This window comes from Prunus avium, chromosome 1 (genome assembly GCF_965620075.1).
Source record: "Prunus avium chromosome 1, drPruAviu1.hap1.1, whole genome shotgun sequence".
Lineage (NCBI taxonomy): Eukaryota > Viridiplantae > Streptophyta > Magnoliopsida > Rosales > Rosaceae > Prunus > Prunus avium.
The window spans coordinates 15,491,726-15,517,908 of record NC_142284.1 but is presented as its reverse complement, the minus strand read 5'-3'; the positions used below and the strand labels follow the sequence as shown (position 1 = coordinate 15,517,908).

Sequence of the window (26,183 nt, the reverse complement as noted above, 5' to 3'; positions counted from 1 at the left end):
ATTAAAGTGAATTTTGATGGTTCAGTGCGTGGAAATTTGGCTGCAACTGGTTTTGTGATTCGTGACTGGATGGTAATGTCCGGTTAGCTTGTGCTAAAAACTCAGGTCAAATGTCAATTACAGTTGTGGAGTGTTTGGCTCTTCGGGATGGCCTGGCTCATGCTATTCATAATGGATGGAGGAAGATCCTGGTGGAAGGTGATTCAAAGCTAATCATTGACTATGTCAACAATGTGGCTTCGATTCCCTGGAGCATTAGTCTCCTTGTGCAAGACATTTGGGTGCTGAGTTCTTATTGTGAGGAGATTTCTTTTCAGCACATCTTTCGGGAGGCTAATTTTACTGCAGATGTTGTTGCTAGTTTAGGCCATAATCTTGCCCCTTCCCGGTTGTGGGATCGTGGGCTTCCTCTAAGTTGTTCGGTTCCGTTTTATTTTGGCTTGGTGGGGCCTGCGTGCCCGCGTGGCTTCCGGTTGTAGTTTATTTTAGGGTCCAAGAGATTTGTGATCACTCACCGTTGGATATAAATTCTACGGTTCACTCACTCTTGCACTCCTTTTAAGAAACTTTTTTGAACCATTGGATTAATATTCAACGGTGGGTGACCACAATCTCTTAGGGGGGTGTATTCAATTAGGATTTTAATAGATTGTAATCACATGATTTTAATGTAATGGATTTCAGCAAGATTTGTAATTACAAGATTTTACTTATGATTTTAATAGATTGTAATTACATGATTCTCTTATGATTCACTTAGGACTTTTTTGTATTCTCCAAAGAATCAAAAGATTTGCTCTAGGATTTCATATGAAATAAAAATTATATAATAACATGGATTAATCATGCCGCATGGATAAATAACCAAATGATAAAAGTAATAACAATAACGTCATGTAGCAACTAGACATGGCTTAACGCAAGGAAATTTTCTAGTGATGGACTTCTTCTAGTCATTCCACCGTCCACTATTTATTAGTATTATATAAAAAGAAAGATAAGAAAGACTAGTTTAGATCAAAACAAAGCTCAATAGTTATTTGAATCGTCATTCTCCATTTTTTACAAAAGTAATAAAAATATATTATTTCATAAAATAATGAGAAATGACGATTCTACAGTTTGTAAAAACACCAATAACTGTTTGATGATTCAAATAATTGTTTTTGAAACTGTGTCATTTCTCCAGTTTCAAACATACAGTTTTTACAACACAGATAAGAAATGACGATTCAAATTAGATCAAAACTGTAGAATGACAGATAAGAAAAATAATATTTCATAAATAATACTTCATAAAATAAGAGAAATCATTCCTAAAGAACGAGGCAGTGCGCAACCAAAAACACCAACTATCAATCTTTACAGATTGGTTTCTTCTTCTTTGTCTGTTCCACAGCAAAGCAACACAGATAATACAAATAGAGACAAAAAAAATGGTCTGATAGCATATAAAAGAACAAGCATGTGAAGAGACAAAAAAGATGAGAACCAACGTGAGAATCAGATGTAATAGGGTGTGATTTTTTATGGAGTTTGGTATTTATATCACCCACTGAAAAGTCTCACAGAATACATCATTTAATGAAATACCTCAAAATCGGTAAGTTTTTTAATACCACCGTACTTTTTCTAATCTTTTGAAAGTCCTTATTGAATACCAACAGACTTGCATTAATGATTTTAAAATCCTAATTGAATACCATCAGATTTTTATTGATTACTTAAAAATCATAATTGAATACCACTAGACTTTTAAGCTTAAAAAAAATCTATTAAAATCCTAATTGAATACACCCCCTTTAGACTCCTGTGGTCCAAGAGATAGGGACTGTGTTTTCCTTATAAAAAAAAAAACAAAAACAACCTTGAAATCGCAGCACACTCCTCTAGCTGTCTCTCTCCACAAGTTGTCTAAAGCCTAGTAAGTCGTCACTACTCTTCCCATTCGCATATGCATTTTCCTGCTATGGTTTAGATTCGGATCAATCTGATCGTCGAATTTTGATCAAATTAGACTTCCGATCGTCAATTATCCGGATATGTATCTTCCGAGCAAAGCCTCAATCAGGTTTGTTATTGTTTGAATTAAATTTTCATGTAATGCCTTGTGTCGAAGCTATTTTGCCAAATTTTTGGTTAATTGGATATAATTTTGATGCATAATTGTGAGTGATCAGAATTGACCTTGATTGTGCATTTTGATAGGGTTACTTGCTTTTGAAAAGAAGAGAAGTGATTCTGAGAACTTATTAGAGATATGAGGATTTATATTTAGTTTTGAGTTTTATGTTGACTTTTTTGTGTGATGAAGTGAGTCGATAATAGATGCGTAGAAATGACTTTCTTTTGTGTATGTGCGATTGTGTTTTTTTTCCCCTTCTCCTCTGATGTCGTCTTTGATGTTGGATTTTCTTTTACAGTTTCAGTACACACCACAGCATTTGGTGAGACTGTTGCAAATTATAGTCGATGGCAATTGTGACATGGCTGTGCGGCAAGTTGGCAGTATCCACTTCAAGAATTTCATTGTGAAGAATTGGTCACCGCTTGATCCCGGTATGTCATGATTGTGTTTTTAGCTAGTATCCTAGCCCCGCTGGTGATTCCGGTTGCTTATTCTTTGCGTGTTGATGTAGATGAGCAGCAGAAGATATCGCAGAGTGAGTGATAAAGACGCGGTGAGGGATCACATTCTAGTCTTTGTTTCACAAGTTCCCCCATTGTTAAGGTACTTTCTGTAGTATTGCTATAATTTTGTTTTCTATTTCAGTTATTTATAGGTAGATGTAGAAATATAGGATTATTGAAGTATCCTGGCTAGATTTTATGTATTTTTCTGGACCACCATTGTTCCATTCAAAATTCAGAGCAATGCTTGTCATTCTCTAATTCACATTCCGTTACTTCCTCAAGACTATACTTATGGTCAATGTCATCAACTACATGGAGTACAGTACAGTATCAGTATCAGTATTTAAGAGAATTACTTATTTATTATATTTCTCTTTCTATCGTATCACAGATTGCACTCACGGATGATATTGCGAATGTCATCTGCTCCAGTGATTAGAATGATTATCTAAGTTGCATATTCCTTATAGTTTGTACTATCTGCTCTTATCTTCAATTTATTCAGGAAGCAATATCCAAATCTTACTTGTGATGCAGATCAGAACTACTGGCAGATACAGAAGTTCTCACTTTTTCAGCTATTTTCATAATATATATATATATATTATAACTTATAAGTAGTTGAAACCACTGTGCACCCAAATGTGACTGAACAGACATTAAAAATTATCTGCCGTTTTTGTTTGTTCTCTATAACATGGTCTCCGTGCTTTTCAGAAGCTGTTATGTTAACCATGTTACGAAAAATTGTTTTTTTCATTAATTATTAATATGTAATGATTCTAGTTATTCTGAGTCTCGAAGAGCAAAGGAGAAGCCTTCCAATTTTAATATTGGCGTGATGTGTACCTTCAGATTTAGTAATGAAATTTGTCTTGTTATTTATATTATTAGGTTCAAATCTGATGAGGAGAGGACCCCAGTTTATCGCATTGTTGAGGAGACATTCGCGCCTCTGCTCAATATATTCAGCAGGCTTGTCCAAATTCCTAACCCAACACTGGAAGTGGCTGCACAATTTTCTGGTCATCCATGCATATATGTTCTGGACAGAGATTTTTTCATTGTGCTTCTGTAGTGGATTCAAGTGTCAAGTTTGTGTTGGTTACATGGATATTAATAGGTGATACGAAGGATTTATAGTTTTGTTCCTTTTTTAGTTATCAGGTTTTATGTTTATTTTATTTTAAATTCAGAATGTGTCCATTTTGGTTATAGTGAGTACTTGATAGGATTTGAAATTTTTCAAGGAGACCTTTCCAACCTTTATTACTATTGATTCAGAAAAAAATTAGAGGTCAAAGGAATCATTTATATCTAATAGTATAGATAAATTCTAGACTAGAATTATTTACATATAATTTTTTGGCGCCTCTTTTCAGCTGGAGATTCCAAAGCAACTATTTGATGCAAATGCGTTCAATGCTTGGATGATATATTGGAGAGACCTGTTATCTTGGAAGGCCAACCTTCTGATCCTGAGCTTAGAAAAAGCATGGGGGTGGTGGAAGGTGAAGAAATGGACTGTTCGCATTTTAAATCGGCTGTACACTCGGTAAACTCTTAGATTAAATAAAAACTGAACAAGAACTGTGGCTTACATTTTAAAGCATATTTCTGACATTTCATCTCTTTTTACATGTTGATCCCTAGGTTTGGAGATTTAAAGCTTCAAAACCCAGAAAACAGAGCAGTCGCTCAAATGTTTCAGAAGAATTATGCTGGGAAGATTCTGGAGTGTCACTTAAATTTGTTGAATGTGATCCGAACTGGTGGCTACTTACCTGACAGAGTTATCAATCTCGTTCTTCAGTATTTAAGCAATAGGTGGGCAATTTTGATCCTCATAGGTTAAGTCCTTTTATTTCGTTTTGTTTTGTCTTATTAGGTGCTGATTTTACCCCATGTTTGAAAGGAGATAGAACTGCTTCCACCTCACTCTCTCTGTGTTAACTCATCTAGAACTGCTTCCACCTCACTCTCTCTATGTTAACTCCTCACAACCCCAACCCTCCTCACACACTTATACTGTGTGGGGTCTTCTTGTGTTGTTGAGTGGTGTATTTTGTACTGTCAACCTTCTATGGGAACTTTGTGTTTACAGCTATGTTATATTTGTTAATTAACTTGTGAATTTCTTATTGTACTGTTCTAGTGTTGAGATATATGTAAACAATTTGGTGTCTCCCTAACCTCTCATTTGTTAAATATGCATATGCAGTATCTCGAAGAATAGCATGTATAATCTGCTGCAACCTCGACTTTGATGTTCTTCTTTTTGAGATTGTTTTTCCCCTTATGTGCTTCAATGACAATGATCTAAAGCTCTGGGATGAAGACCCACATGAATATGTCAGGAAGGGTTATGGTCAGTCTTCACTATCTCGTTTTATTGCTTGATGATCTCTGTTTCGTTGGTGATTTATCTGTCTTCTTGCTGGTGCAGATATCATTGAAGACTTATACAGTCCCAGGACAGCTTCCATGGATTTTGTGAGTGAGTTGGTTAGGAAACGTGGAAAGGAAAATCTTCATAAGTTCATTCAGTTCATTGTCGAAATTTTTAAGTGGTAGCTTTTCATAATCTTTTGAAAACGATACGTACATTTTGGTGCTTTGACATTGGTTTTTTTTCCTCATAAGTTTCTTGTTTCCTGATCTAGGTATGATGAAGCGCCAGTGGAATGCAAGCCATATCGACAAAAAGATGGTGCTCTTCTTGCTATTGGAGCACTTTGCGATGGACTGAAACAAACTGAACCCTACAAGTCTGAACTTGAGCGTATCTTTTTGGATTCATTGGCTAGTAGATGGAATGGAAAGCCACCATTTGCTAGTTTCCATGGCTTTCTTTTTCTTCAAGTTTAGGGTTTGTTTGTGTAACTGTTATATCTCTGTTAGTTTTCTTTCTGTGGCCATCTTGGGCACCCCTGCATTTTATTGTTATATGCAATAAAATATTATTTCTTTTTTCAAATAACAAAAAAGTCATGTTTGTTTCTTAATAACGAAGCTGGTCAGCTGTAACATGTGTTGAGCAATAGTCTTTGGTTTTCTTTTCTACATTTCCACAATGTTCAAAATATATTTCAAAATTAGTCAATTAAACTATGAACTAGCGTGGTTTATATGTTTTAATATATACTTTTATTTCTATAAAAAATATATATATAGAAACTATAAATACAAAAAAAAAAAAAAAAAAAATCATTAGAGTTTAAGCTAGTAACTTTAGTTAGCTCACCCATTGAACAATTTCTAGTTCTACTCTTGATTTCATTACTTACTTTATTTATTGAACTGATAAAAGTGTGCGTTCAATACATTAGATGATGGTGTAGATAGGTATTAGTACAAGTGATATGTTTTTTTTTCCGAATACAAGCGATAGTCTAAATTACATGGGAGGAGAATTTCTCTCACACACACATAATTATTATGTTATGGGGTTCGAACTTAGGATCTCTGGTTTGCAAGTCAATACCTTTTTTTATTGGATTAGACTTCATTGGCAGTTCGGTCCAACTTAATATTGTACCATGGAGTCATTCTATAGCGAGGGCTTTATATCTGGCCCTTAAGTGAGGTATTATCTCTTAACCTTTAAATCAGACTAACCAATTTGATCTAATGAGTCCTTCTATAGGCCCTCACTACAGAATTCTTGGTTGTACCAAATAAACCAAATAAACTGAAAATTAAGGCAAGGCCAAACCAGCCCAATCTAAAGCAGTTTAGTCCGGCCCACAAACAAGGCCTCAGGTAACGCTTTGAAACGGATTCGCCGTGCGTTTTGGCTTTTTCCTCCCCATAAAAACACTTCTCTTTCCACTCTACAGCACAACACAAAAGCTATGCAAGTTGCAAGCATGCATTCTCCTACGTGGCACTTACCCAACTCGTGTCACCCTCTCATACTTAGTGTGATGATCACACATAAAAACAAAACTCACCCTGCCATGCCAGCACACTCCACACTCCACAGTCCCATACTACACACCTCCACAAGCGGCAAAACCCGAGACGATAAGAATCAAAATAATAACAGTGGATGTGCTCATCAACTTTCGTGATTTTAGCCACAAAAAAAATCACTTTTATTCTTTATAATTTGTCGGATTTTCCACTTTTAGGTATTGCAATTGGACTCCAATAGTTTGATATTCTCGTAATTTAAGGACATATTTAAAGTTTCATCCACTTTTGTGATAATATGAAAGCGTGTCGTTGACATAGATGGGTATTTGAAACGGAATTAGAATAAATTTAACCGAATTTATAATGTATTATTGAATTCCCAAATATTTAAAATTATATGAATAAAATTAATAAAATTGAAATTACGGAGATGGCAAAAATGGTCATCTGTCAAACAGCTGCTTCAAGCGGAAACCACGTGAAATGAATTTTGATGTCCCAAAAAAGCAAATTTTAAAGAGAGAGAAAGAGAATCCCATCAAAACTCTCTCTCTCTCTCTCTCTCTCTGTGAGTTTCATTTCATTCAGTCACTGGGCGTACACGTAGGTGTTTGAAAGATGTCGTTTTCCCAACAAACTAAAGCGTATTGTAAAAAAGACGCGGCACGCCGTTTGTGTTGTAAATGAATCCATCCACCTTCTTATTTTGCGTGTCCAAACCCTTTTCTCACACAGGCCCCGCCCAAACAGTCCCTTATATAACTACCCACCCAATACAATCCCCATCCTCAACAACAAAATCTTTCAGTTTTTCACAGCCAAAAACCCATCAACAAATTCACCAATTTCGCCTATAAACACACCCGAAGATGATGAAAGTTCCGATTTTGGCCCTTCTGATCTGCCTCCTGTTCGCTTTGTCAAATGGGTATGGAGGAACCAAGGTCGGTGGCAGGCAGCAGATCGAAGACGTGAAGACGAACAAGGAGGTTCAGAATTTGGGGAGGTTTTCGGTGGCGGAGTACAACCGAAGGCAGCAGAAGAGCCACCAGAGCAACGGCGGCGGAGGGCTTCAGTTCTTGGAGGTAGTGGAGGCGCAGAGCCAGGTGGTTTCTGGGATCAAATACTATCTCAAGGTCTCCGCCGTCAGGAATGGGGCCCACATGCTGTTTGATTCGGAAGTGGTCGTGAAGCCATGGCTTCATTCCAAGCAATTGCTCAACTTTGCCCCTCATGGTCCTAATTGATTTAATTTCATGCTTGAATGAATTGGGGTTTTGTTGTTCCAAATTAATGATCTTGGTGTAATCGGATGTTTAATTATCTTTTTCCTTTCTGGGTTTTGTTTTGTTGTTTGTTTTGTGTTGGGAAATATGAAATACGAATGCCGCTTGCTTTGAGCTCTCTTCCAAGACCTTGAGTGCAATAAGAATCATTAATAGAAGCATCTACAAGAGAAATTGAGGAGACTAGAAACGCGCAAACTCAAGGGCCTAGCCAGGCCCAACAAGACACCTAAAAGCAATACAAATTTATAACATCAATCAATAAAAGCTCCTATCCGCCAAGATAGACAAAAGAAGAAAATAGAGTGACACACACGAATAAACCATGGTTTGAAACTCATCTATGCCAAGGATTGAGAGGTGTAAAACGATCAAGCGGCATGATCAAAGAGGCCTCCACATCATGGGCACCAGAAGTGTCAACATGTGTATGCACAAAGCCAAGTAAAAATATGAACGAACCTACTTTTAAGTGAAATGAATTTTGGGAGGTAAAAAAGGATAAATATAGGATGAGTTTGATAACTATTTCAATTTTAGTTTTTAGTTTTTAGTTTTCATTTTTTATGCTAAAGTATAGAAGGAAAAGATAAAGAATGGAAGTGAGAATGAGAGTGAAGATGAAATTGAGAGAGAATGATGGGAGGGAGAAGTAACAAAAGTGAAAACAAAATCTAAAAACAAAATTCTATTTGAAATTGTTTTCACTTTTGTTACTCCTCCCTCCTATCCTCCCCTCTCAAACTCTTCCTTCACTCTCATTCTCACTCTTATTTTCCTCTATATTATAGCCAAAAAATAATAATAAAAACTAAAAACTAAAATTGAAATAGTTATCAAACGGGCTCTTAGTTATCCATTTTCAGTTTTCATTTGTAAAAAACTAAGAACAATAAACTTGTTTGGTAACTGTTTTCAGTTTTCAAATAAAAAAAATAACATAAAAGATGTTTGAAACTTGTTTGTTATTTTTTAGTGTCATGTGCCTGAGTCTAAGAGCAAGTCCAATAGCTAAGGCTGGACTCGGGCTGGGGGGGGGGGGGGGGGGTTAGGGCCAAAAAATCGATTCCAGCAGTTAATGCTAGCCAGGGCAGGAGGTGGGGGCCACGAAGACGGGCTAGCCCAAGGGCAGGTCGAGCCCAAGATCCAAAATGATGACCTCAGCGCACAGAGTTCAAATTGCACACGCCAACGGTAAAAGAATTTGAACTCTGCGCGATGACGTCATCGCTTACGTCAGCCATGCACTGGGCCAACGACTCTGGGACACGTGGCGTCGTCTGAGCGCTCTGATCGTGATTCTCTCCTCAAATCCAACGGCAGCCAATATTTTTGCAAAAAAAATATGAAGAAAAAAATTTTGATTTTTTTATAAAAAGAATACCAAAAAATACTGGAATTTTTTCCTATAAATACCTACCTATACTCTTCACTTTTAACACCAAATCCTCATACATTTTCTTCTACTTCTACTATTATTCACTTTTTACTCAACATTTTATTCACTTTCAAGTTTTATTTTTCTTTATCATCTTTATAGCTTCTTCTATCGACGGTGTTGGGGCATGGAGCACCATGGAAGATGTTTTGTTGTGTGAGTGTTGGGTCCAAATTTCTCATTGTTCCGTCTCGGGTAATGAGATGAAATTTTTTCATATGTGGAAAAAAATTCATTCCAAATTTTGTGAACGATCAAGTTCGACCCGTATAGAAATGGCATTGTCTAGTAGGTGGAAAATTCTCAATAAAAAGTTAGGGAAATGGAGAGATGCCTTGGCAAAAGCGATGAAATTTATCTGAAATTTGAAATTCAAATGAAATTTCATTGAAATTTGAAATTTATCTGAAATTTGAAACCGAAAATCTTATCCGAAAATTTTATCTGATTATGAGATATGAATAATATTGACACGTAGGAACCCAAAAATCTAATCGGAAAATATTGTCTAAATTAATTATTTAGGTAAACAAATTTGTGAAAAAAAACAAAAAAATGAATATTGTTTGCCCTTTGCCATGGCAACTGCTGGAAACCAACATTGCTTTTTGCAAGGGCAGCTACTATTCATGTGAATAGTAGCTGCACTACCCCCCCTCCCCCCTGCCATGGCAAGGGGCTAACTGCTGGAAGTGCTCTAATAGTCCTTGCGGAGTGGTCGAGGGGTAATAGGTGGGTCCACTTGCTCAAGGTTTGAGCCTTGTATCATAATTTGAAATCTAACTTTGAAGTAACACCTAAACTGCGAAATGAAATTTCATTAGTTCAACTGAACTTGATGTTATAAAATGAAAGTACATGGTACAAAGAGTTTGTAACATTTTTCCAAAGTCATAATGGAATTTTGGTGTTTTGGATATGGAGGCCCTTAGGTGAGTTTGAGGGTCCCAACGGTCAGGTCAGTGGCCAAACGCAAGAGTTGAGTGACCATATCCAAGTTGAAAGGTCCCATATAACAGGATTTGGGACTGGAGTGCAATACATGTATGATGGTGTATAATTGGTTAACGAGAAAGAGTGGCAAAAAAAAGTATTTTTTATATTTTTTTAATTATAAAAAAATTACCTTCACTATGAAGGGAAAAAAAAGAAAAAGATTACTAAACATGTTTTTAGTTTTCAATTTTCAAAGTGAAAACAAAAATTGAAAACTAAAAACGAAATGATGGTGAAACTAGCTTCTAATAACTTATTAATAAAGTTGAATTTCAAAATTGAAAGAGTGAAATTGACATGTGAGTTCAATAAATTAGTGGGTGCAAACAAACGCCAACGGGGCTAGCCCAGTGGAAAATAATATTAATTTACAGATTAGTAATCTCGTGTATCGAACCTTGACTTGTAGTTGTAGAAAACCGACCGGACCCAATATCATTTGTATATATATACCAATATCATTTGTATATATATATATATGAAAAAAAAACAAATGCTCTTTCATTTAGGGGTTACCTAATAGGTTATTTTTGAATTCCAACTGATAAACAAAAATCCAACAAAAGTATTGATAAACAAAAGGAATATTTCCTAATTGAAATAAAAAGACTAATTAGTAATTCATAGAAAAACAAACCTCATTAAAAAACGCTTCAAAAAGAAAAAAGAAAAAGAAAAAAAGGAAAAAAAAAAAGAAAAAAGAAAAAAGAAAAGAAAATTAGCCACTCGAAAAGGACGAAAATGTCCTTGATGCTCATATATTATTGCCCTAGGGTTTTGACAGCCAGCCTCTTTTAAACGAAGGAGGGCTGGAGAGTTTACTTTAGCCGAAGCGCAGCGGAGAGAGCTCGTTCGCGGTCTCAACTCACAGAAGCTCTCTCCAGTCGGGAACCATGGGTACCTCTCAGACCCTCTCACTCTCGGTCTCTGTGTGTGTTTTTGGTGCAATGGCTGATGGTTTTTGTCTGTGATAATTTGTAGGTATCTCACGTGACTCGATGCACAAGAGACGTGCCACTGGAGGCAAGAAGAAGGCATGGAGGAAGAAGAGAAAGTAAATGCTCTTCACTTTCAATCCCATTTCTCTTCCTAATCTCTTTGGTTTTTTATATTTTTTTTTTCATTTTGTATTATACTTTGCTTGATATTATTAATAGTTTGTGGTGTTTTTGTCCCGTTTCAATTCCTGTTTCGATTAGGCTACAGATCTGTTAGTAACGGGAAATTATTATTTGGTTTTCGATTTGGTCTTCGTTTTTTATATCGGTCTTGATCTCTGGTTTATTGGTGATTGCTACACTAATTACTGATTTCTTTACTGAAATCTCGACTAGTATTTGTCTTATTGAATGTATTTTGTATCTATATTATGCTGTTCGTTTGTTTTGATGTGGTTAGAGATAAGCTAGTGAATGAAACGAATGTTTTCAGCCATTGTTAGTACTTTTACTCTGGCCCAAAACTAAGCCTTCCTAAACTGGTGTTCTTTTTTGTTTGTTATTCTGTGTTCTATGCAATGATATGCGTATTATTGATTTTAGTTTTTATTCATCCATTTTGACCTTTGTTTTTTGTTAGGTTTGATCTTTGTAGTTGGCTCCATCCAGTTTACCTTATCTAGGTTTACAACTATTGTAGATAAAACAATCTTCATTTCGTTATGGTTTGTTTCATTGCCGTTAATGAATTTGGGAGTTTGTTAGTCCCCTTAAAGTGCTTTCCCATTGGTATTCTTGGGCCACCATTTCAGGTAGTGATATCAGTAAAACCAATGTGATATGACCCTGAGATTATAAACTCGGTTTCTGTCCTTGGGTTGACAGTTCAGTTGTATGTCCATCAACCTTATAAGGGTCTCTCTAATGTTTGAGTAGTTGCCTAAAATAACTTAAATAATCAGTTTGGATTTTGAATCTCTTTGGGAGGGATACTCACGTTATCTATTCTGAGAGAACTCAAGCTACGTGACATTGCCTAGAATGGGAAATCCGGAGTAATTGCCATTTGGTTCTGTACTCAAATATTTAATCATCTAGAGACATGTACAAACCCTAATTAACATCAATCATTTATGCTTCATGGATTTCTAAGAACTAAGATTGTTGATTTTGCCTGAATGTTTGAGGGTTCAAGTTGAAATTTGCATGGTGCACCAATTGTGGATTATTTTTTTCTCTCATTGTTTTCAATCTTGTTGACTTATCCAGGTATGAGCTCGGCCGTCAGCCTGCAAATACTAAGCTTTCAAGCAACAAGACTGTTAGGAGAATCCGTGTGCGGGGAGGCAATGTGAAGTGGAGAGCTCTCAGGTTGGATACTGGTAACTTCTCATGGGGTAGTGAAGCTGTTACCCGTAAAACCCGTCTCCTGGATGTTGTATACAATGCCTCAAACAATGAACTTGTTAGAACGCAAACTCTGGTGAAAAGTGCCATTCTCCAGGTGGATGCAGCTCCATTTAAGCAGTGGTACCTTCAACATTACGGAGTTGAAATTGGCAGAAAGAAGAAGACTGCTGCTGCTAAGAAGGATACCCCAGAGGTAATTGTTTTGTGAATACCTTTATTTGCCATATTTTTCTTTGTATATTTTATTAAGGATTTCGGTGTCTCGAATTCAGTTTACCTCTTGTAAATTTTGGGTTATTGGTCAGGATAAACTTGAGCCCTTGCCCTTTCCTAATTATCATCATTGTCATTTTAGAACAACTTGGTTTGAAAAATAAGGGCCACTCATTTCTTTCATGTTGCATTTTGACTAATACCTGCACATGGTTCTTGAATTGTGTTGTGGGAGCAGTGAGAAGTGTTAATGCTGTCAAATCTTACCTTTCAATTTGTTGGTGGTAAAATTGAATGCATATAGATTTTTGCTCTACCCTAGTTTCTCACCAAACTCATATGTGCCTGTCCATGGTTTTCGCCAAAGCATAGTTTGTATCTTATGTGTTTTTGCTTCTAGGAATGCAAGTTGTAGACTAATTACTAACAAGTTTCATCTCATATATGTATAAGCAGGAGGGAGAAGCAACTACAGAGGAAGCAAAGAAGAGTAACCATGTTGCGAGAAAGCTTGAGAAGCGTCAGCAAGGTCGCACCCTGGACCCCCATATTGAAGAGCAGTTTGGGGGTGGGAGATTGCTTGCTTGCATATCTTCCCGTCCAGGCCAATGTGGCAGAGCTGATGGGTGAGTCTAATACCTCGTGTTAATATTTTCAATTTTACTTTTTCTTGCATCATCTTATTTTGTATCTTTCATATTTTATCAGGTACATCTTGGAAGGTAAGGAACTGGAGTTTTACATGAAGAAGCTCCAGAGGAAGAAGGGAAAGGGTGCTGGTGGTGCTGCATAAACACTTCATTGACCAGACTTTTGGCCCTTTTGGCTTCGCATGAGATTTGTTTTAGTTTGAACCCTTTCATTTGTCTAGGGACATACATGTTGGTTGCCTGTGCTAATGCAAGTCTTTCAAGTTTTCTAGGCATCTCTGGTATTCCAGATTTAGAAGATTTTGACAATTTTGCTGACCGAGCTGGGTCGTTTTATTGTTATTTGATATTTTTATGGTGCTAGTCAAAGTAATTTACTGGATGAGTCAATGTAGAGTTTGGTGGATTTTAATACATTTCAATCCAGAGTTTTATGAACTCTATATATCCTGTTGCAATCAATTGGCGTTTTGAAGTCTTTCTTATTGAACAAAATTGGGATTTTGAAGCATTGAAATCTTGTTGATCAACAATAGTGTTTGATTTGCTGGGATTCAGATAACTGGATTTGAGATGCTAGAGTGCAGTCTGCAAAAATTTAACTTGTAGCAACAGATTGGAACCTCAAACAGATTGCAAAATTTTCTCTGTAGGTTTCGAAATATCGTTCCACACCAATTCATTTTCATGGACTTGCTGACCTTCATGAGCTTTCAGTCTTCAAACAGTCCAAGCTTGTCTTCATCTTGATGCATGTTTCTTCTTTAATTTACTATGCACCTTCACACACTTATCCAAGTTGCCCGAAGAACTTGCCTTAGTTTATTTCGGTCTGTAATTTCCTTGCCTAATGGATTAAGTTTGATGTATGAGAAGTTGCGGCATATGTGCATGAAGTATGATGCAGGGCACGAAAAAACTAGGGGATTTTAAGGTTAGAGGGTTGCAGAAAACTCATGTAAAAGAGAATTCTATTTTCACTCCCTATCTCCTAAAACAAACTCCGCAATTCGTTACTCGAAATGCCCATTTTACCTCCCATTAAAAATAAAATAAAATGACAAATAAAATTGAAGAAGAAAAACGCCTAACCCCATCCCAGTGTTGAGATTTTTTGTAGCTTCAGCAAGAGGGGAAAAACTCTCTAGTTTAGAGAGAGTAAGGGCGGTTTGAGTAAGATCGGGGTGTCTATAGAATTCCACAACTAAAATTGTGGGCTGGTACAAAATGGGCCCAAACAATATTTTCAGGAAACCCAGCTGTGAACTTTTTGTTGTCTTTTTCGATTGCTTCTACACAAATACAATGAGAGAGAGAGAGAGAGAGAGAGAGAGAGCAAATGCAAATGAGTGGGCGAAACGTAAATGTAAACTCAGTGTTCTACGCGGAGGGGTATCATCCGGTTCAAGCGGGAAGCATAGACGGCACCGACATTCTCCCTCACGACAACGCTGTCTACAGAGCCTTCCTTTGCTCCTCCGCTGGCCTCTGTATGTAGACTTACTCTCTTTCCTTCCCCCCTCTACTTCTTCTTGTTTCTACTTTCCTCCCCATAACTCTTTTCCCCTTTTGCAGATGACCCCTTGGGCGATCCCAAGCTCATCGGCGACCCTTATTGCACCCTCTTCGTCGGTCACCTCTCTCACCTCACCACCGAGCAATCTCTTCGCAAGGTCATTTCCATCTCTCTCTCTCTCTCTCTCTCTCTCTCTCTCTCTCTGTGTTTGGTTTCCCAGACAATTAAGCATACAAAGAGAAAGAAAGTTCTTCAATTGTCGTCTATAGAGTTAGAAACCCAATGCTGTGCAAATTCTTTAGTCTGAAAATGAATTTTCTATTTGGGTTTTCAGGCTTTGAGCAAGTATGGTCGAGTGAAGGACTTGCGCTTGGTCAGGCACATTGGTAAGCTTAGCTTCTTAATTTTGCTTTGAAAAATTTAAAAGGCTTAACTTAATTTCTAATCTTACATAAATTATTCTACTTGTATAAAAAAAAAAACTTCAAATGTTTATTAGTATGCATATGGTTTGCAAAAAACTTGTTCTTTTTGACAGTGTAATACTATGAGGGTTCACCTTTATAAGTTTCTTGTTACTTTTCTTGCAGTAACTGGTGCCTCACGCGGCTATGCGTTTGTTGAATATGAAACCGAAAGGGAGATGCAGCGTGCATATAAGGTGCTGCTGCAACTTGTTAGGCACTCTTAATATGATATGGAATTTGTTCATATATGTTTTGGGGAATTCTACTTTGGCACTGTATTAATGATCATGAATTTGTTCTCATTTACATGTCCTTCACTCACAAATTTAAATTAATTTGCCTGTGCTTGCTAGTGTTGTGAGGAAAGAAATGTGCATATCACTTTTCTGTGGTTGGATGATCAAATTTGTATTGTTCATAATGGTAAGAGTAATGTGTAATGTATATATGGTGGAAGGTGAGGCAATTCAGAAGTTTGATGAAAATAAAAATAGGGGACAATGTGAAAGTTGCTATTGAACATTAATTTTACCAACTTGTTAGCTTGGTTAGCTAATAAAATATTTTTGAAGTCATATCCACATGCCTTGTCATCACATCTCACTCATAGCTGCTCGATTTCTAAACACAGCTATTAGGTAACATGTGTTTACCTAATGCAACAGTATTGGTGGTGCCTTGCTTCTTTGAACGAATTAGATATCACTTTCTAAAATGGTCTTTATACTTAAGTGTGAAGTGAAACTTCGGGAAGGTTTAACAGAAAACAGGTCTTGATAGGCAAACTAATAGGGAAAATTAGATTCAAGTCTTATGAGTAACTACATATGTTTATTGTGGGGATGTTATTGTTTATGAAAGTATGATCAGCATATATCATAACATGTCTATGGTGAGTCTAAGTTAGTTGCTTTTTTGCAGGAAGCTCACCATTCCTTTATTGATGATTCTGAAGTTATAGTTGATTACAACAGACAGCAGTTGATGCCAGGTTGGATTCCAAGAAGATTAGGTCAGTTAAATATTCTCATTCTTCTTACAAGTTTACCCTACATAGATCAAATTCATGTTATTTTTGTTGTTTTCACCAGGAGGGGGTCTGGGTGGTAAGAAGGAATCTGGACAACTTCGTTTCGGAGGACGTGAAAGACCATTTCGAGCTCCCCTGTATGCATTACTTCCTTATTAGATGTAACATATGCTATAAACTTGTAGTGAATTAGTTGCTACACTCATTGCTCTATCTCATTTTGCCAGATATAGAGTTTTCATGCTCCTTAAGTTAGAAGAGGTTGACCCAAAAAATATAAGAAAAAAGGTTAGAAGAGGAGGACAGAAGTGTTTCAGACTTACTGTTGTACTAAAATGGTTTTAGGAGCTTACTCCTTTTGTTTGATTTATTCTTTGTTTGAAGTGTAGGCATAGTGCCTTAAAAATCCTATTTAAATATTTAGTGGGCAAGAAACATGATGGGAAGGACTACTAGTTCTTGGGAAGAGGAAGAACTAAGTGAAAAGATTCTCAGTTTGCATTCTACCCTATATCTGTGGAAAGCAACTGGAGCATTAATTATTAACTCCCTTAGCAAGCAAGGTTGGTTAAAGTGTAACCAGGGGCTAGAAGTTCAGCATAGGCAGAGATAATCTAGGGTTCTGAGGCCATACATGTAAATTTTTAATCTTTCATAGTTTTGTTATGGAAAGTTGCATTGTGCTTTTGTTTGTGGTGTTAATGACTGTAAACCTTTTATTTTTCTGGGTAACCAGGCGTCCAATCCCATATGATGATTTAGAGAGACTTGGGATCCCACCTCCTCCAGAAGGAAGATACATGTCACGCTATCAGGTATTTTTCTGTTGGCCCTGTTAGCCATGCATGGTTCGTCATAAATTAGGTGCATACTAACCTGCATTTGCTACAATCTCAGCTCAACTAAACATTTGATATGTAGATACAAATTAATTAACTTTTGAAATAATATATATACATACATATATTTATAGTTTCTACACTAGTGGAGTACATGTATGGTTCCTCATGAATGTATATTCTTCTTCCCAATTTCTGCAGCATATATCAAAGCAATCTAGATAATTTAGTTTTGGAGCATTACCAGACCTCTACTTCGAAACTTCTATCACAGTCTTTGTTTCTTATTTATGTTTGTAGGTCCCATCCCCACCCAGAAGGAAAAGGAGCTCTGTGGATAGGGAGGAAGGTATTCATAAAAGGTCCATGGAGAGGGGAGTGAACATGCGCAAAAGCAGTCCTGTGGAGAAGGAAGAAAGGTCTCACAAAAGATCCATGGACTCAGAGGACCATTCATTCAAAAGGAGCTCTGTTGAGACAGAACACCATCGCAACAGGAACTCCATTGACAGAGCAGAGCGCTCTCACAAGAGGACCTCAAGGGATAGGGATGATCGTTCTCACAAGCGGCACAAGTCCCATCGCCGTGAGAGATCCACTAGCCATGATCACTATTAAGATTTGCAATTGGGAAAGGCACCAAGGAGTTATAGAAAGACCCACTAAGGAGAGGAGTCACTACTAGTGATAAATATCAGTATGCAAACAGCAAGGTGCTTGCTTAAGACCCTGCTGGAACACTAAAGAACTAGTGATCAAGCACAATTTGGCCAGGTGCTAGTGGTGATCCGGATTCAAGTCAAAACATCGGCATGAGTTAAATGTCTTAACTGTTAACCATAACAGGCCAAAATAGTTTACATTCCTGCAAAGTTAACCAACCCATTTCTCATCCTGCTTACTCATATGTGAAAGCTAGCACCAAGGCTACAGGATTTAGGTTAGAGCAGGATTGCGGCTTTGTTGGTGGTTCTGATGGCTGCTGTGGAATTGACCATACGAATATTTTGAACTTGTTTTACTTCGCAAAGTCAGGAAACATCATTTGAGTTATGCTTCCAGCTCAATAAAGTTCTCTTATTCAATGTTCCCAAGGGTATGAAGAGCATGAAAGTTTCTCGTCTTTATGCAACTTTGGTGAAACCAAAGCCATCCTAAGTTTACAGGAAAGAAGTCAGCAAATCTTACCTCTATTATCTGTGTATTATATTTATAGTGAAGCTAATATATTTCGCCTGATAGTATGATATTTGTGGACTGACGGTTTGCCAACCGTTATGTTGATAGGCTTTTTTGGATCTTTTGGTGGTGTTGTAGAAGTGTGCCGATGGCGAGGGCAATGAGCTCGCCCCTTTGCACTCAAGTTCGAATCCCTCCCTGTAAATTAGAGTAATTTAGGGTTTGTTTGAAAGTGACTTATTATGGCTGTAGAAAAGCAAAACACTTCTCAATAGTTTTGCTTTAACTTGAAAGTGTTTTGTTAGATGGAGAAAAGTGTCAGTTTTGTGTACACTTCATTTTTCCACACCAAGGTTAAATAAATTGTGTACTAGGGTGTGACGGGTAGCTTCATATGTTCACTTCATCTTAGAATTCAAATACCTAAAAATTATTAACACAAGTGAAATAAAGCCATGTTTGTAATAGCTAAGAGAAAAAAAATAACGTTGTAGCCTTGCATATGCATTAGATATTGGATCAACGACTTGTATTAGCTAGTCTCCTGCATTAGATATATTACATTCATGTGCTTGTATTCTATTAGTCTCTCAACATGCGCGTGACGTCAGCACATGCCAATAAGGTTTTCTTTTTAACTATTGTTAAATATGAAAGCTCATTTTCTTTCTTAATTTTTTTATATATTAAAATAAACTATTATTTTACGTATATATCCCTTTAAAATGTGATTTTTATGTTTTGAAAAATATTTCTTAATGCGAGCAATTTTAGGGTTATTCGAAAATATAACAAAAAAGACATTTTGCTTTATAGTGGGTTTAACTCAAGGAAATCTTTTGTAATCAACATATGATAAATGAACTATTTTAGTTTTGGGCTAGCTCAATTAGGTTTATACTTTTGTTGGTTATAGGTCAATGAGAAAGCCCATGTGTAGGGATGATAATTTTTCCCACGGGTAAGGATCTTCATAGGGATTCGATCCTAATGGGTCGGGAGTATTTTTGCTACTTTAATCGAAGGTGTGCCCTCACCATCATTTCTAAAAGTTGACATATGTTCATGGGTTTAACTATAGTTAATTCTTTATTTTTTATTTTTTTGATGACATTATTATGAGAGAGAAATAATTATTTAATAAGATTTTTCCTATTTTACCTTTATTTTAACCCAACAAACTTTCCACTTTTCCATTAATCATCTTTTCTCTACCTGTCCCTTTGCTCAAAGTGTTTGGAGCTGCCTCAACCTGGCCCCGTGACTACCTCTTCAAAATTTGATCTTCTCACATGGTTGGGTACACTCCCATCTACTACTACTTTTGGAGGCCGTAACACTATCTCCAAAGCTTTGATGTTATGTTGGCAAATCAGAGAAATTAGAAATAACCTTATTTTCAAAGATATTGCCAAACAAAGTGTAGAGATTTGTGTAGAGATAAGCTAGAATATGAGAATGTGAGAATGAGAGAAGATAATTTTCTGGTTTTAGAATTCTTTCTTATGTCTCACATTACTTACAATCAACACATATATATACAAGTTCCTAAGCCCCCAAGTTAGGCAACCAACCAAGTTAGGCAACCAACCTAGTCAAGCCCCCCAAATATTGTAGGTGCCAAACATAGTAGGTGCCAAACATTAATTGACTACATAATCAACACATTAATTGACTACATAATTAACACATTAATTGACTACATAATTAACAGATATTACCCCACATCTTGTTCGTCTGCTTACTGTGGCTGGGCAGGTTGGAATGGATTATTGGCACCAAAATTTCAAGGGTGTGGAGGGGCCTAAAACACCGCTTCACATTAAATGGAAACCTCCCTCGTGTGGGTGGGTCAAATTAAACTTTGATGGTTCTGTTTGTATTAACTCAGCTGCCATTGGTTTTGTTATTCGAGATTCTGATGGTCATGTTTTATTAGCTGGTGCTAAGAATATTGGTGACAACACCATTTCTGTGGCAGAATGTATTGCTTTACGAGATGGTCTTGCTTATGCGGTTCATAGAGATTGGCTCAAAGTTCTAGTCGAAGGGGATTCTAAACTTATTATTAACTGTGTTAATCAGAAAGCTATACCCCCGTGGAGTATCATTCTTTTGATTAAGGATATAGTGCTTTTCAGTTACTTTTGTGAATCTCTTTCCGTCATATCTTCCGTGAGGCGAACTTCTCAACTGATGTTGTTGCAAGCTTGGGCCATGGGCTGAATCCTTCCAAGCTGTGGGAGTTAGGGCTGCCTCTAAATTGTTATGTTCCTTTCTTTTTTGACATGTTTGGGCCTGCGTGCCCTCGTGGTTTTTGCTTGTAATTTTCCTCTTTCCACAATAAAAAATAAAAAATAAAAAATTCCACTTTTCTAGATTAATTACCCATGAAGCAAACAACAACCCAAATAAATAATTGGCAACAACAAGATGATCATTACTCAAAATATTACCAAGAGGTCAAATGTTTATGATTCAAAATAATTTAATTACCTTTTAGTGTTTGTCATGCATTGTCTATAATATTTTATACACTACGTTACAACAAATCCTAAAGTCATTCCCATTCAATTTTGATAAAAACAAATTCAAACCTGAAGAGTTAACATTGCTTGTACCTAATCGATACATGCATATATATATATGATATTTTGATTCGTAAAAAGGAATTAAGTTTCAAAAGAAGAAACATTTCAAAAGGAATTAATGTGTGTAAAAGCAATGGAGGAAAACTGTTTGAGCGTTGTTATGGTGCTAATATTAGAGTGGATGATCCTTATCCAAGTTGTAACGGGAGCAGAAAATCCTCCATCTCCCTCCATCTTTAATTGATGGTGTGAATATATTTCACCCGTTGCTCAAACGCTACAAAAAGCACAAACATTTATATTGGGAATGTGTAGATCGGGGTATGGAAACCCGTGCACTTCATTCGACGTCAGTAAGGGAGTTCAAGATCTGTACGGAACTTCTCATTAGTGATTGTTTTGAAAAACACAAAAGTAGGAATAGTATTCATTGAACAATATGAAATCTATGATGGCATGTCATGTTATGTATTTCTGTATTTGGTATGAACAATTATACACATTCTCTTCATTTTAGACAAATTGAAAACAACAATATACTCATTTGTATTTGTATGCGTTATATTTGGTGAGATTCCCTCACTACATGTTTTAATTTTTAAAGAGATGGATAGCATCGAACCCTTTTGTATATGTTAAACAAATCCTAACCAAAACTCGCACCTGATTGCAATTTGCGGAGACTTGTAACTCAAGTAGTTAAGAGTAGTAACCTCTGTACAACCCAAATATCGCTTGTACAAAAAGGTCACTCTTTGTTTTTTCTTTCTTGAACGGGTTGAAGGAACGTGGGATAAAATAGATGACAATGATAACCATGGCTAATTGTAGTTCCCACTTTACTTCTGTGTGGTTGATTGGTTTGCAGCTTTCTGCTTGCTTTTCCAACTAATTTAGGCATGCTTAAGTTCAACAAGACCAGTCCGAATGCAATTATCGTTGCTTTATTCGATCAACATTATATCTACATGCTGCCATTGACCAAAACACAAACGCGAAAATTGAACAAACTGTCTTACAAGCGATCATCTTATGTTATTAAATAAAAGTATGCGTTCGTTGTACAAGAAATCTGAGGTTTGCATTATTAATTTTCAAAAAGCCACAACCTCAAGTTTGTCTCAATTACATGATAGAAAAGACGGGGAAGGGTTATGTTTATGCCTTGCTGTCAATGGTCATTGGCACCGTGTCCTGTTTGGCTCCTCCACTCTGCAAGTCCATATAAAATAAACCACACAAACGAACACAAAAACATCAGTAATGGAAAGTGGCACTTCAACTCCGGAAGCGAATTAATTCAACACGAAATCAACTTACAGCTGATTTCACTTGCTCAAATTTGTTCATTTTCGCGAATATAGCGCCGTAAAACTGCGCATCCTTCTTGTTGTACTCTCTCACTTTCTCCTTCAAAACCTTGTATTCCTGTTTCACATCCCTGAAAACACAGAGAGATCCCACATTAACACCAGCAGTACAGACATTGGAGTCTCGTCCGATAAACGAACATCATAATAAGAAGCAGCATGAGAAAAACTCCATTTAGCATCAAGTGACAACGAAACAGACCTGTTGTCTGGGTCTATCTCAAGGGCCTTTTTGATATCCAGCTCTGCTAAGTCCAAATCAACAAGTTGGATATATGCTTGTGCCCTTCTATACAAGGCCTTCACATTCCGACTGTCAAGTTCCAAAACCTGCATATCACAACTCTCACACATTAGAACAGAAAGTACACCAACCAGCCATGCACTTCATATGAGATGTGGGATATCAGCAAGGCATACCTTTGTACAGAGCTTCTCGGCCTGCTTGTAGTCTTTAAGTTTGAGCTTGCATGCCGCATCATTCAGATTGCAAGTGATTTTCAGCATCTTTGATTGCTGCTTCTCCTCATCACTGAAAGCAGAGTCATATTCAATAAACTTCACAGCCTGACACCAGAATAGAAGGTTTTCGTGAGATGTTGTACATGTCAAAATAAAAGTTCGTATCATCTAAACCAGAGCACAAGTAAACTAAGTATACCTTTTCATATCTCTTTGAGGCCCTTTCGTATTTACCAGCCTTAAATAACACATTGCCTTCTTCCTTCTTCTTCCCAGCCGCTTCTATCTTCTCCTGTGTGTTCAAGTCCCAAGATTCTTTCTCCTGCGGCCAGTAACGTAAGTTGAGTCCAACTTTTTCACAAGCAGGAAATTCCAAATGTCACTAGGGAAGTATATCATACTCACTTTGACAAAGGAGAGCAGCTCCACCTCATAATACACAGTTGAATTTGCTGGAACAACAGCCAAATCTTGTGCAGATTCAGATGACCCAAAAGCATATTCTGGTTGAATGGTCACCAGAGCAACTTCCCCTTTCTTCATGTTCTTCACAGCTCTATCAAGTCCATCAATCACTTGCTCTGCGCAACAACTCCACTCTTAAGTATCCATACTTCAATCATAACTCGAACCAGTTTCTCAAACTAAGTACAAAGAGTGGTCAACAAGTTATAGTACTGTTAGTTTACCTTCATCTATCCTGAATTCAAATGGTTCATCATCATGGCCCTTCTTTGTGAAGATTGTGCCGTCATGCAACTTCCCGACAAGTTTAACTGGCAGACACAACAACAAAAAAACTTTTGAGTTTTCACAAAATTAAGGAATATAACATTATAGCCTAAATTTTACTGTAGTCCTCATATTACCTTGAACTACTGACCCATCATTTGGGCGCTCATACCCCTCTCCCTCCTTTAAGGTCTTTTTCAGGACTTTCTTGTCCTTGGTAACATCAGAAACTGTTTTCCAGGAGACCAACTCAAGTGTAATCTCAAGGGATGCATTGGGAGGTACTGCACCTTCATCTCCTACAGCCGGTCTGCCCACCTCACCAAATCCATCTATAAAAATTATAGCCGTTAAATTCCATGTCTCGTGAAAACAGTCAAATAGTGTAACAAAACGAACCATTAACATATAAGCATATAGCGAAAGTACTCACATTGTGGCTTTACATTCAAAAGGACCTTTTCGCCTTTCTTCATTGTCTTCACAGCTATTGCTAAGGCAGGACAGAAAAAGCCTGCACAAGAGAGAAACCACATTCAGATTACTCGAAAAATAATTCATGTAAGGCAAGTAAACATATTACTATGAGAAAAAGGCAATGAAACATACCATCTTGGACAGTAAACTCCACCCCGTCAGATTTTGAAACAAGGGTCCCATCTTCAAGCCGAGCTTCATACTTAACTGAGATGACAACAAAGAATTGTGTAAGAACCCGATGAATTCAGTTCCATTCATCAATTTTTCTACTCATGGGAAAACATAGGAAAAGTACCAAACACTTCATCTAGGTCTTTTGGATTCTCCCATTTCTCTCCTTCTGTGAGAATTTTCTTAATAACTCCCCCATCCTTCAATATGTCCCTGACACTCGTCCAGGAAAGCAACTCCACATCAAACTGAAGTGTGGCATTGGGAGGAATAGTAGGAGGGGATCCAGACTCGCCATAAGCCAACTCAGGTGGTATGGTGAAGATGGCATTTTCACCCTTCTTCATGGTTTTAATTCCTTCATCCCATCCCTTGATCACTTGTCCTGCAATTATACAAACATTCATATAACTCAAAGAAACCAAACACACTCAATCATGACCCATGAAAACGCTCTAACTACACGGAAAACTATATTTCAAAAATAGCAACTGCTATGTCTTTTTTCTTTATCAATAAAAAATAGCAGTTATACAGAACATTTATATAATGACAAAGAATTGTCTATTCTTAAAAAGTTCCATACTTTGAAAAAGAAAATAAAGGTAAGTTGTTGCGGGTTTTGATAAAAACTCCATAATTTTGCTGGTTGTGGTAGTTTCTAGTTTTTGAACTGAAGGTTCTTTTCATTCTTTTAAGCACAAATTTGGTTTCAGACGTACAGATTTCAAGTATTCAATCTACAAACTTAACAACATTGACAGTTTGTAACATCAAATAATTGAAAACAATGAGAAGGTGTAAACGAATCACCTTGTCCGAGATTGAACTTGAAAGGTGTCCCTCGATCACGGCTCGAATCGAATTTGGTTCCATCAACCAAAGTCCCAGTGTAATGAACTGCAAAATCAACACCAACACATCAACACCAAAAGCCTCAAACCCCATTATACCAACAACAAACACTCATGTCCCATCCTCACACACACATACATATATGTATATGCATTTATTATATACCTTCAACTTCGTCGCCTGAGCCCGGAGTGTCCCATCCTTCACCTTCTTTAACAAGCTTCTTCTTCAGGCCATTCTTACCAATCTCCTTTTCTTCACCAACCTTGGGGCTTGGGCTAATTGCGTCGTCCTCCACATCGGGAAGGTCCATGTCAGCGTCGTTGAGGTTGTTGGTGGCAGCAGGGAACTCGAAGTCGTCTTCCATGGCGAATTCTGAACCAAACTACAACGGACGTTTGTAATTGAAGGCTGTGTGAGAAATTAAATCAGATGGTGTGGCGTGAAATAGAGCAATGCAGACAATGCAGGGCTTCTTATTGCGGAGAAGCAGACACCTTGAGAATGGATTTTATAGAGAGAGAGAGAGAGAGAGAGAGAGAGAGAGTCTAGAGAGTTCTGAAACGTGAGATGGTCAGGATGGTTCCAGAATTATCTCCATTTTTGACGAACTCTCGTTATATAGTTATAGTCTTCGAGAAAAAAAAAAAATCTTTATCTTTTGAAAAAAAATAAAAAATAAAAAATATGCACTTCTTTGTATTATTTAAGTATTTTTAATATAATCAAAATTATGAAAATCCAATTGGCCATCGCATGAATCTATTGTTTTATTTATTTATTTATTTAAGTTTTCAAAGTTAAGAAAGAAGAGGAGTTTTTTTATACACGCTATTAAGGCACCATGAGAATTCGAACATGAGACTAGTGGTCTATAAGTTAATATCCTTCTTTACTGGACTATATCTCGTTAACAAACTATTGTGATTAATGGCACTTCTTTTTTTTCTTTTTTTTTCTTTCAATAAAGTAGGTAATGCTACTAAAAATAAACAAAATATCCATAGT

The 26,183-nt window shown here is 36.9% G+C and overlaps 5 protein-coding genes across 9 annotated transcripts; 4 read left to right on the top strand and 1 right to left on the bottom strand.

The window, feature by feature from the left end:
• Positions 1-1,815: 1,815 nt before the first annotated feature.
• On the top strand, positions 1,816-5,661 carry LOC110771306 (importin beta-like SAD2 homolog). Of its 5 annotated transcripts, XR_015835045.1 has the most exons (10): positions 1,816-1,924; positions 2,018-2,071; positions 2,424-2,559; positions 2,640-2,731; positions 3,529-3,672; positions 4,017-4,189; positions 4,288-4,461; positions 4,856-5,002; positions 5,081-5,204; positions 5,298-5,661. XR_015835045.1 is itself a non-coding variant. In XM_021975584.2 (9 exons), exons 7-9 carry the CDS (start codon positions 4,933-4,935, stop codon positions 5,500-5,502), a joined length of 399 nt encoding a protein of 132 aa, XP_021831276.1. In that variant the 5' UTR covers positions 1,866-2,071; positions 2,424-2,559; positions 2,640-2,731; positions 3,529-3,757; positions 4,017-4,189; positions 4,288-4,461; positions 4,856-4,932; the 3' UTR covers positions 5,503-5,661. The 5 variants fall into 5 exon arrangements, 1 of the variants encoding a protein (XP_021831276.1); XM_021975584.2 differs by having other exon boundaries at positions 1,866-2,071; positions 3,529-3,757; XR_015835047.1 differs by having other exon boundaries at positions 1,868-2,071; positions 5,081-5,127.
• Positions 5,662-7,267: 1,606 nt separating this feature from the next.
• On the top strand, positions 7,268-7,952 carry CYS2 (PHYTOCYSTATIN 2). Its single transcript, XM_021975585.2, has one exon. The coding sequence runs from the start codon at positions 7,422-7,424 to the stop codon at positions 7,797-7,799; it is 378 nt and encodes a 125-aa protein (XP_021831277.2). The 5' UTR covers positions 7,268-7,421; the 3' UTR covers positions 7,800-7,952.
• A 3,083-nt stretch (positions 7,953-11,035) lies between these two features.
• On the top strand, positions 11,036-13,928 carry LOC110771318 (small ribosomal subunit protein eS8). The gene is made up of 5 exons (XM_021975597.2): positions 11,036-11,169; positions 11,254-11,326; positions 12,480-12,813; positions 13,290-13,459; positions 13,542-13,928. The coding sequence occupies exons 1-5, from the start codon at positions 11,166-11,168 to the stop codon at positions 13,624-13,626; spliced, it is 666 nt and encodes a 221-aa protein (XP_021831289.1). The 5' UTR covers positions 11,036-11,165; the 3' UTR covers positions 13,627-13,928.
• Positions 13,929-14,788: 860 nt separating this feature from the next.
• On the top strand, positions 14,789-18,847 carry LOC110771317 (RNA-binding (RRM/RBD/RNP motifs) family protein). The gene is made up of 8 exons (XM_021975596.2): positions 14,789-14,973; positions 15,059-15,156; positions 15,334-15,385; positions 15,590-15,660; positions 16,388-16,478; positions 16,558-16,633; positions 17,233-17,311; positions 17,636-18,847. Exons 1-8 carry the CDS (start codon positions 14,823-14,825, stop codon positions 17,951-17,953), a joined length of 936 nt encoding a protein of 311 aa, XP_021831288.1. The 5' UTR covers positions 14,789-14,822; the 3' UTR covers positions 17,954-18,847.
• Positions 18,848-22,120: 3,273 nt separating this feature from the next.
• LOC110771316 (70 kDa peptidyl-prolyl isomerase) lies at positions 22,121-25,735 on the bottom strand. The gene is made up of 13 exons (XM_021975595.2): positions 25,341-25,735; positions 25,134-25,220; positions 24,445-24,705; positions 24,279-24,353; positions 24,103-24,183; positions 23,807-24,001; positions 23,627-23,713; positions 23,343-23,518; positions 23,137-23,259; positions 22,896-23,042; positions 22,678-22,805; positions 22,426-22,546; positions 22,121-22,317 (listed from the first exon to the last, which is right to left on the bottom strand). The coding sequence occupies exons 1-13, from the start codon at positions 25,540-25,542 to the stop codon at positions 22,264-22,266; spliced, it is 1,737 nt and encodes a 578-aa protein (XP_021831287.2). The 5' UTR covers positions 25,543-25,735; the 3' UTR covers positions 22,121-22,263.
• Positions 25,736-26,183: the final 448 nt, after the last annotated feature.

Coding starts and splice junctions, on each gene's coding strand:
- LOC110771306 (XM_021975584.2), top strand. CDS start 4,933: ATGTGCTTCAATGACAATGATCTAAAGCTCTGGGATGAAGACCCACAT. Junction 5,003..5,080: donor ATATGTCAGGAAGGGTTATG/GTCAGTCTTCAC, acceptor TTGCTGGTGCAG/ATATCATTGAAGACTTATAC. Junction 5,205..5,297: donor ATTGTCGAAATTTTTAAGTG/GTAGCTTTTCAT, acceptor TTCCTGATCTAG/GTATGATGAAGCGCCAGTGG.
- LOC110771317 (XM_021975596.2), top strand. CDS start 14,823: ATGCAAATGAGTGGGCGAAACGTAAATGTAAACTCAGTGTTCTACGCG. Junction 16,479..16,557: donor TTGGATTCCAAGAAGATTAG/GTCAGTTAAATA, acceptor TGTTTTCACCAG/GAGGGGGTCTGGGTGGTAAG. Junction 16,634..17,232: donor AGACCATTTCGAGCTCCCCT/GTATGCATTACT, acceptor CTGGGTAACCAG/GCGTCCAATCCCATATGATG.
- LOC110771318 (XM_021975597.2), top strand. Junction 11,327..12,479: donor GCATGGAGGAAGAAGAGAAA/GTAAATGCTCTT, acceptor TGACTTATCCAG/GTATGAGCTCGGCCGTCAGC. Junction 13,460..13,541: donor CAATGTGGCAGAGCTGATGG/GTGAGTCTAATA, acceptor ATATTTTATCAG/GTACATCTTGGAAGGTAAGG.
- CYS2 (XM_021975585.2), top strand. CDS start 7,422: ATGATGAAAGTTCCGATTTTGGCCCTTCTGATCTGCCTCCTGTTCGCT.
- LOC110771316 (XM_021975595.2), bottom strand. CDS start 25,542: ATGGAAGACGACTTCGAGTTCCCTGCTGCCACCAACAACCTCAACGAC. Junction 25,221..25,340: donor CTCAGGCGACGAAGTTGAAG/GTATATAATAAA, acceptor TTGATTTTGCAG/TTCATTACACTGGGACTTTG. Junction 23,519..23,626: donor TGAATTCAGGATAGATGAAG/GTAAACTAACAG, acceptor GTTGTTGCGCAG/AGCAAGTGATTGATGGACTT.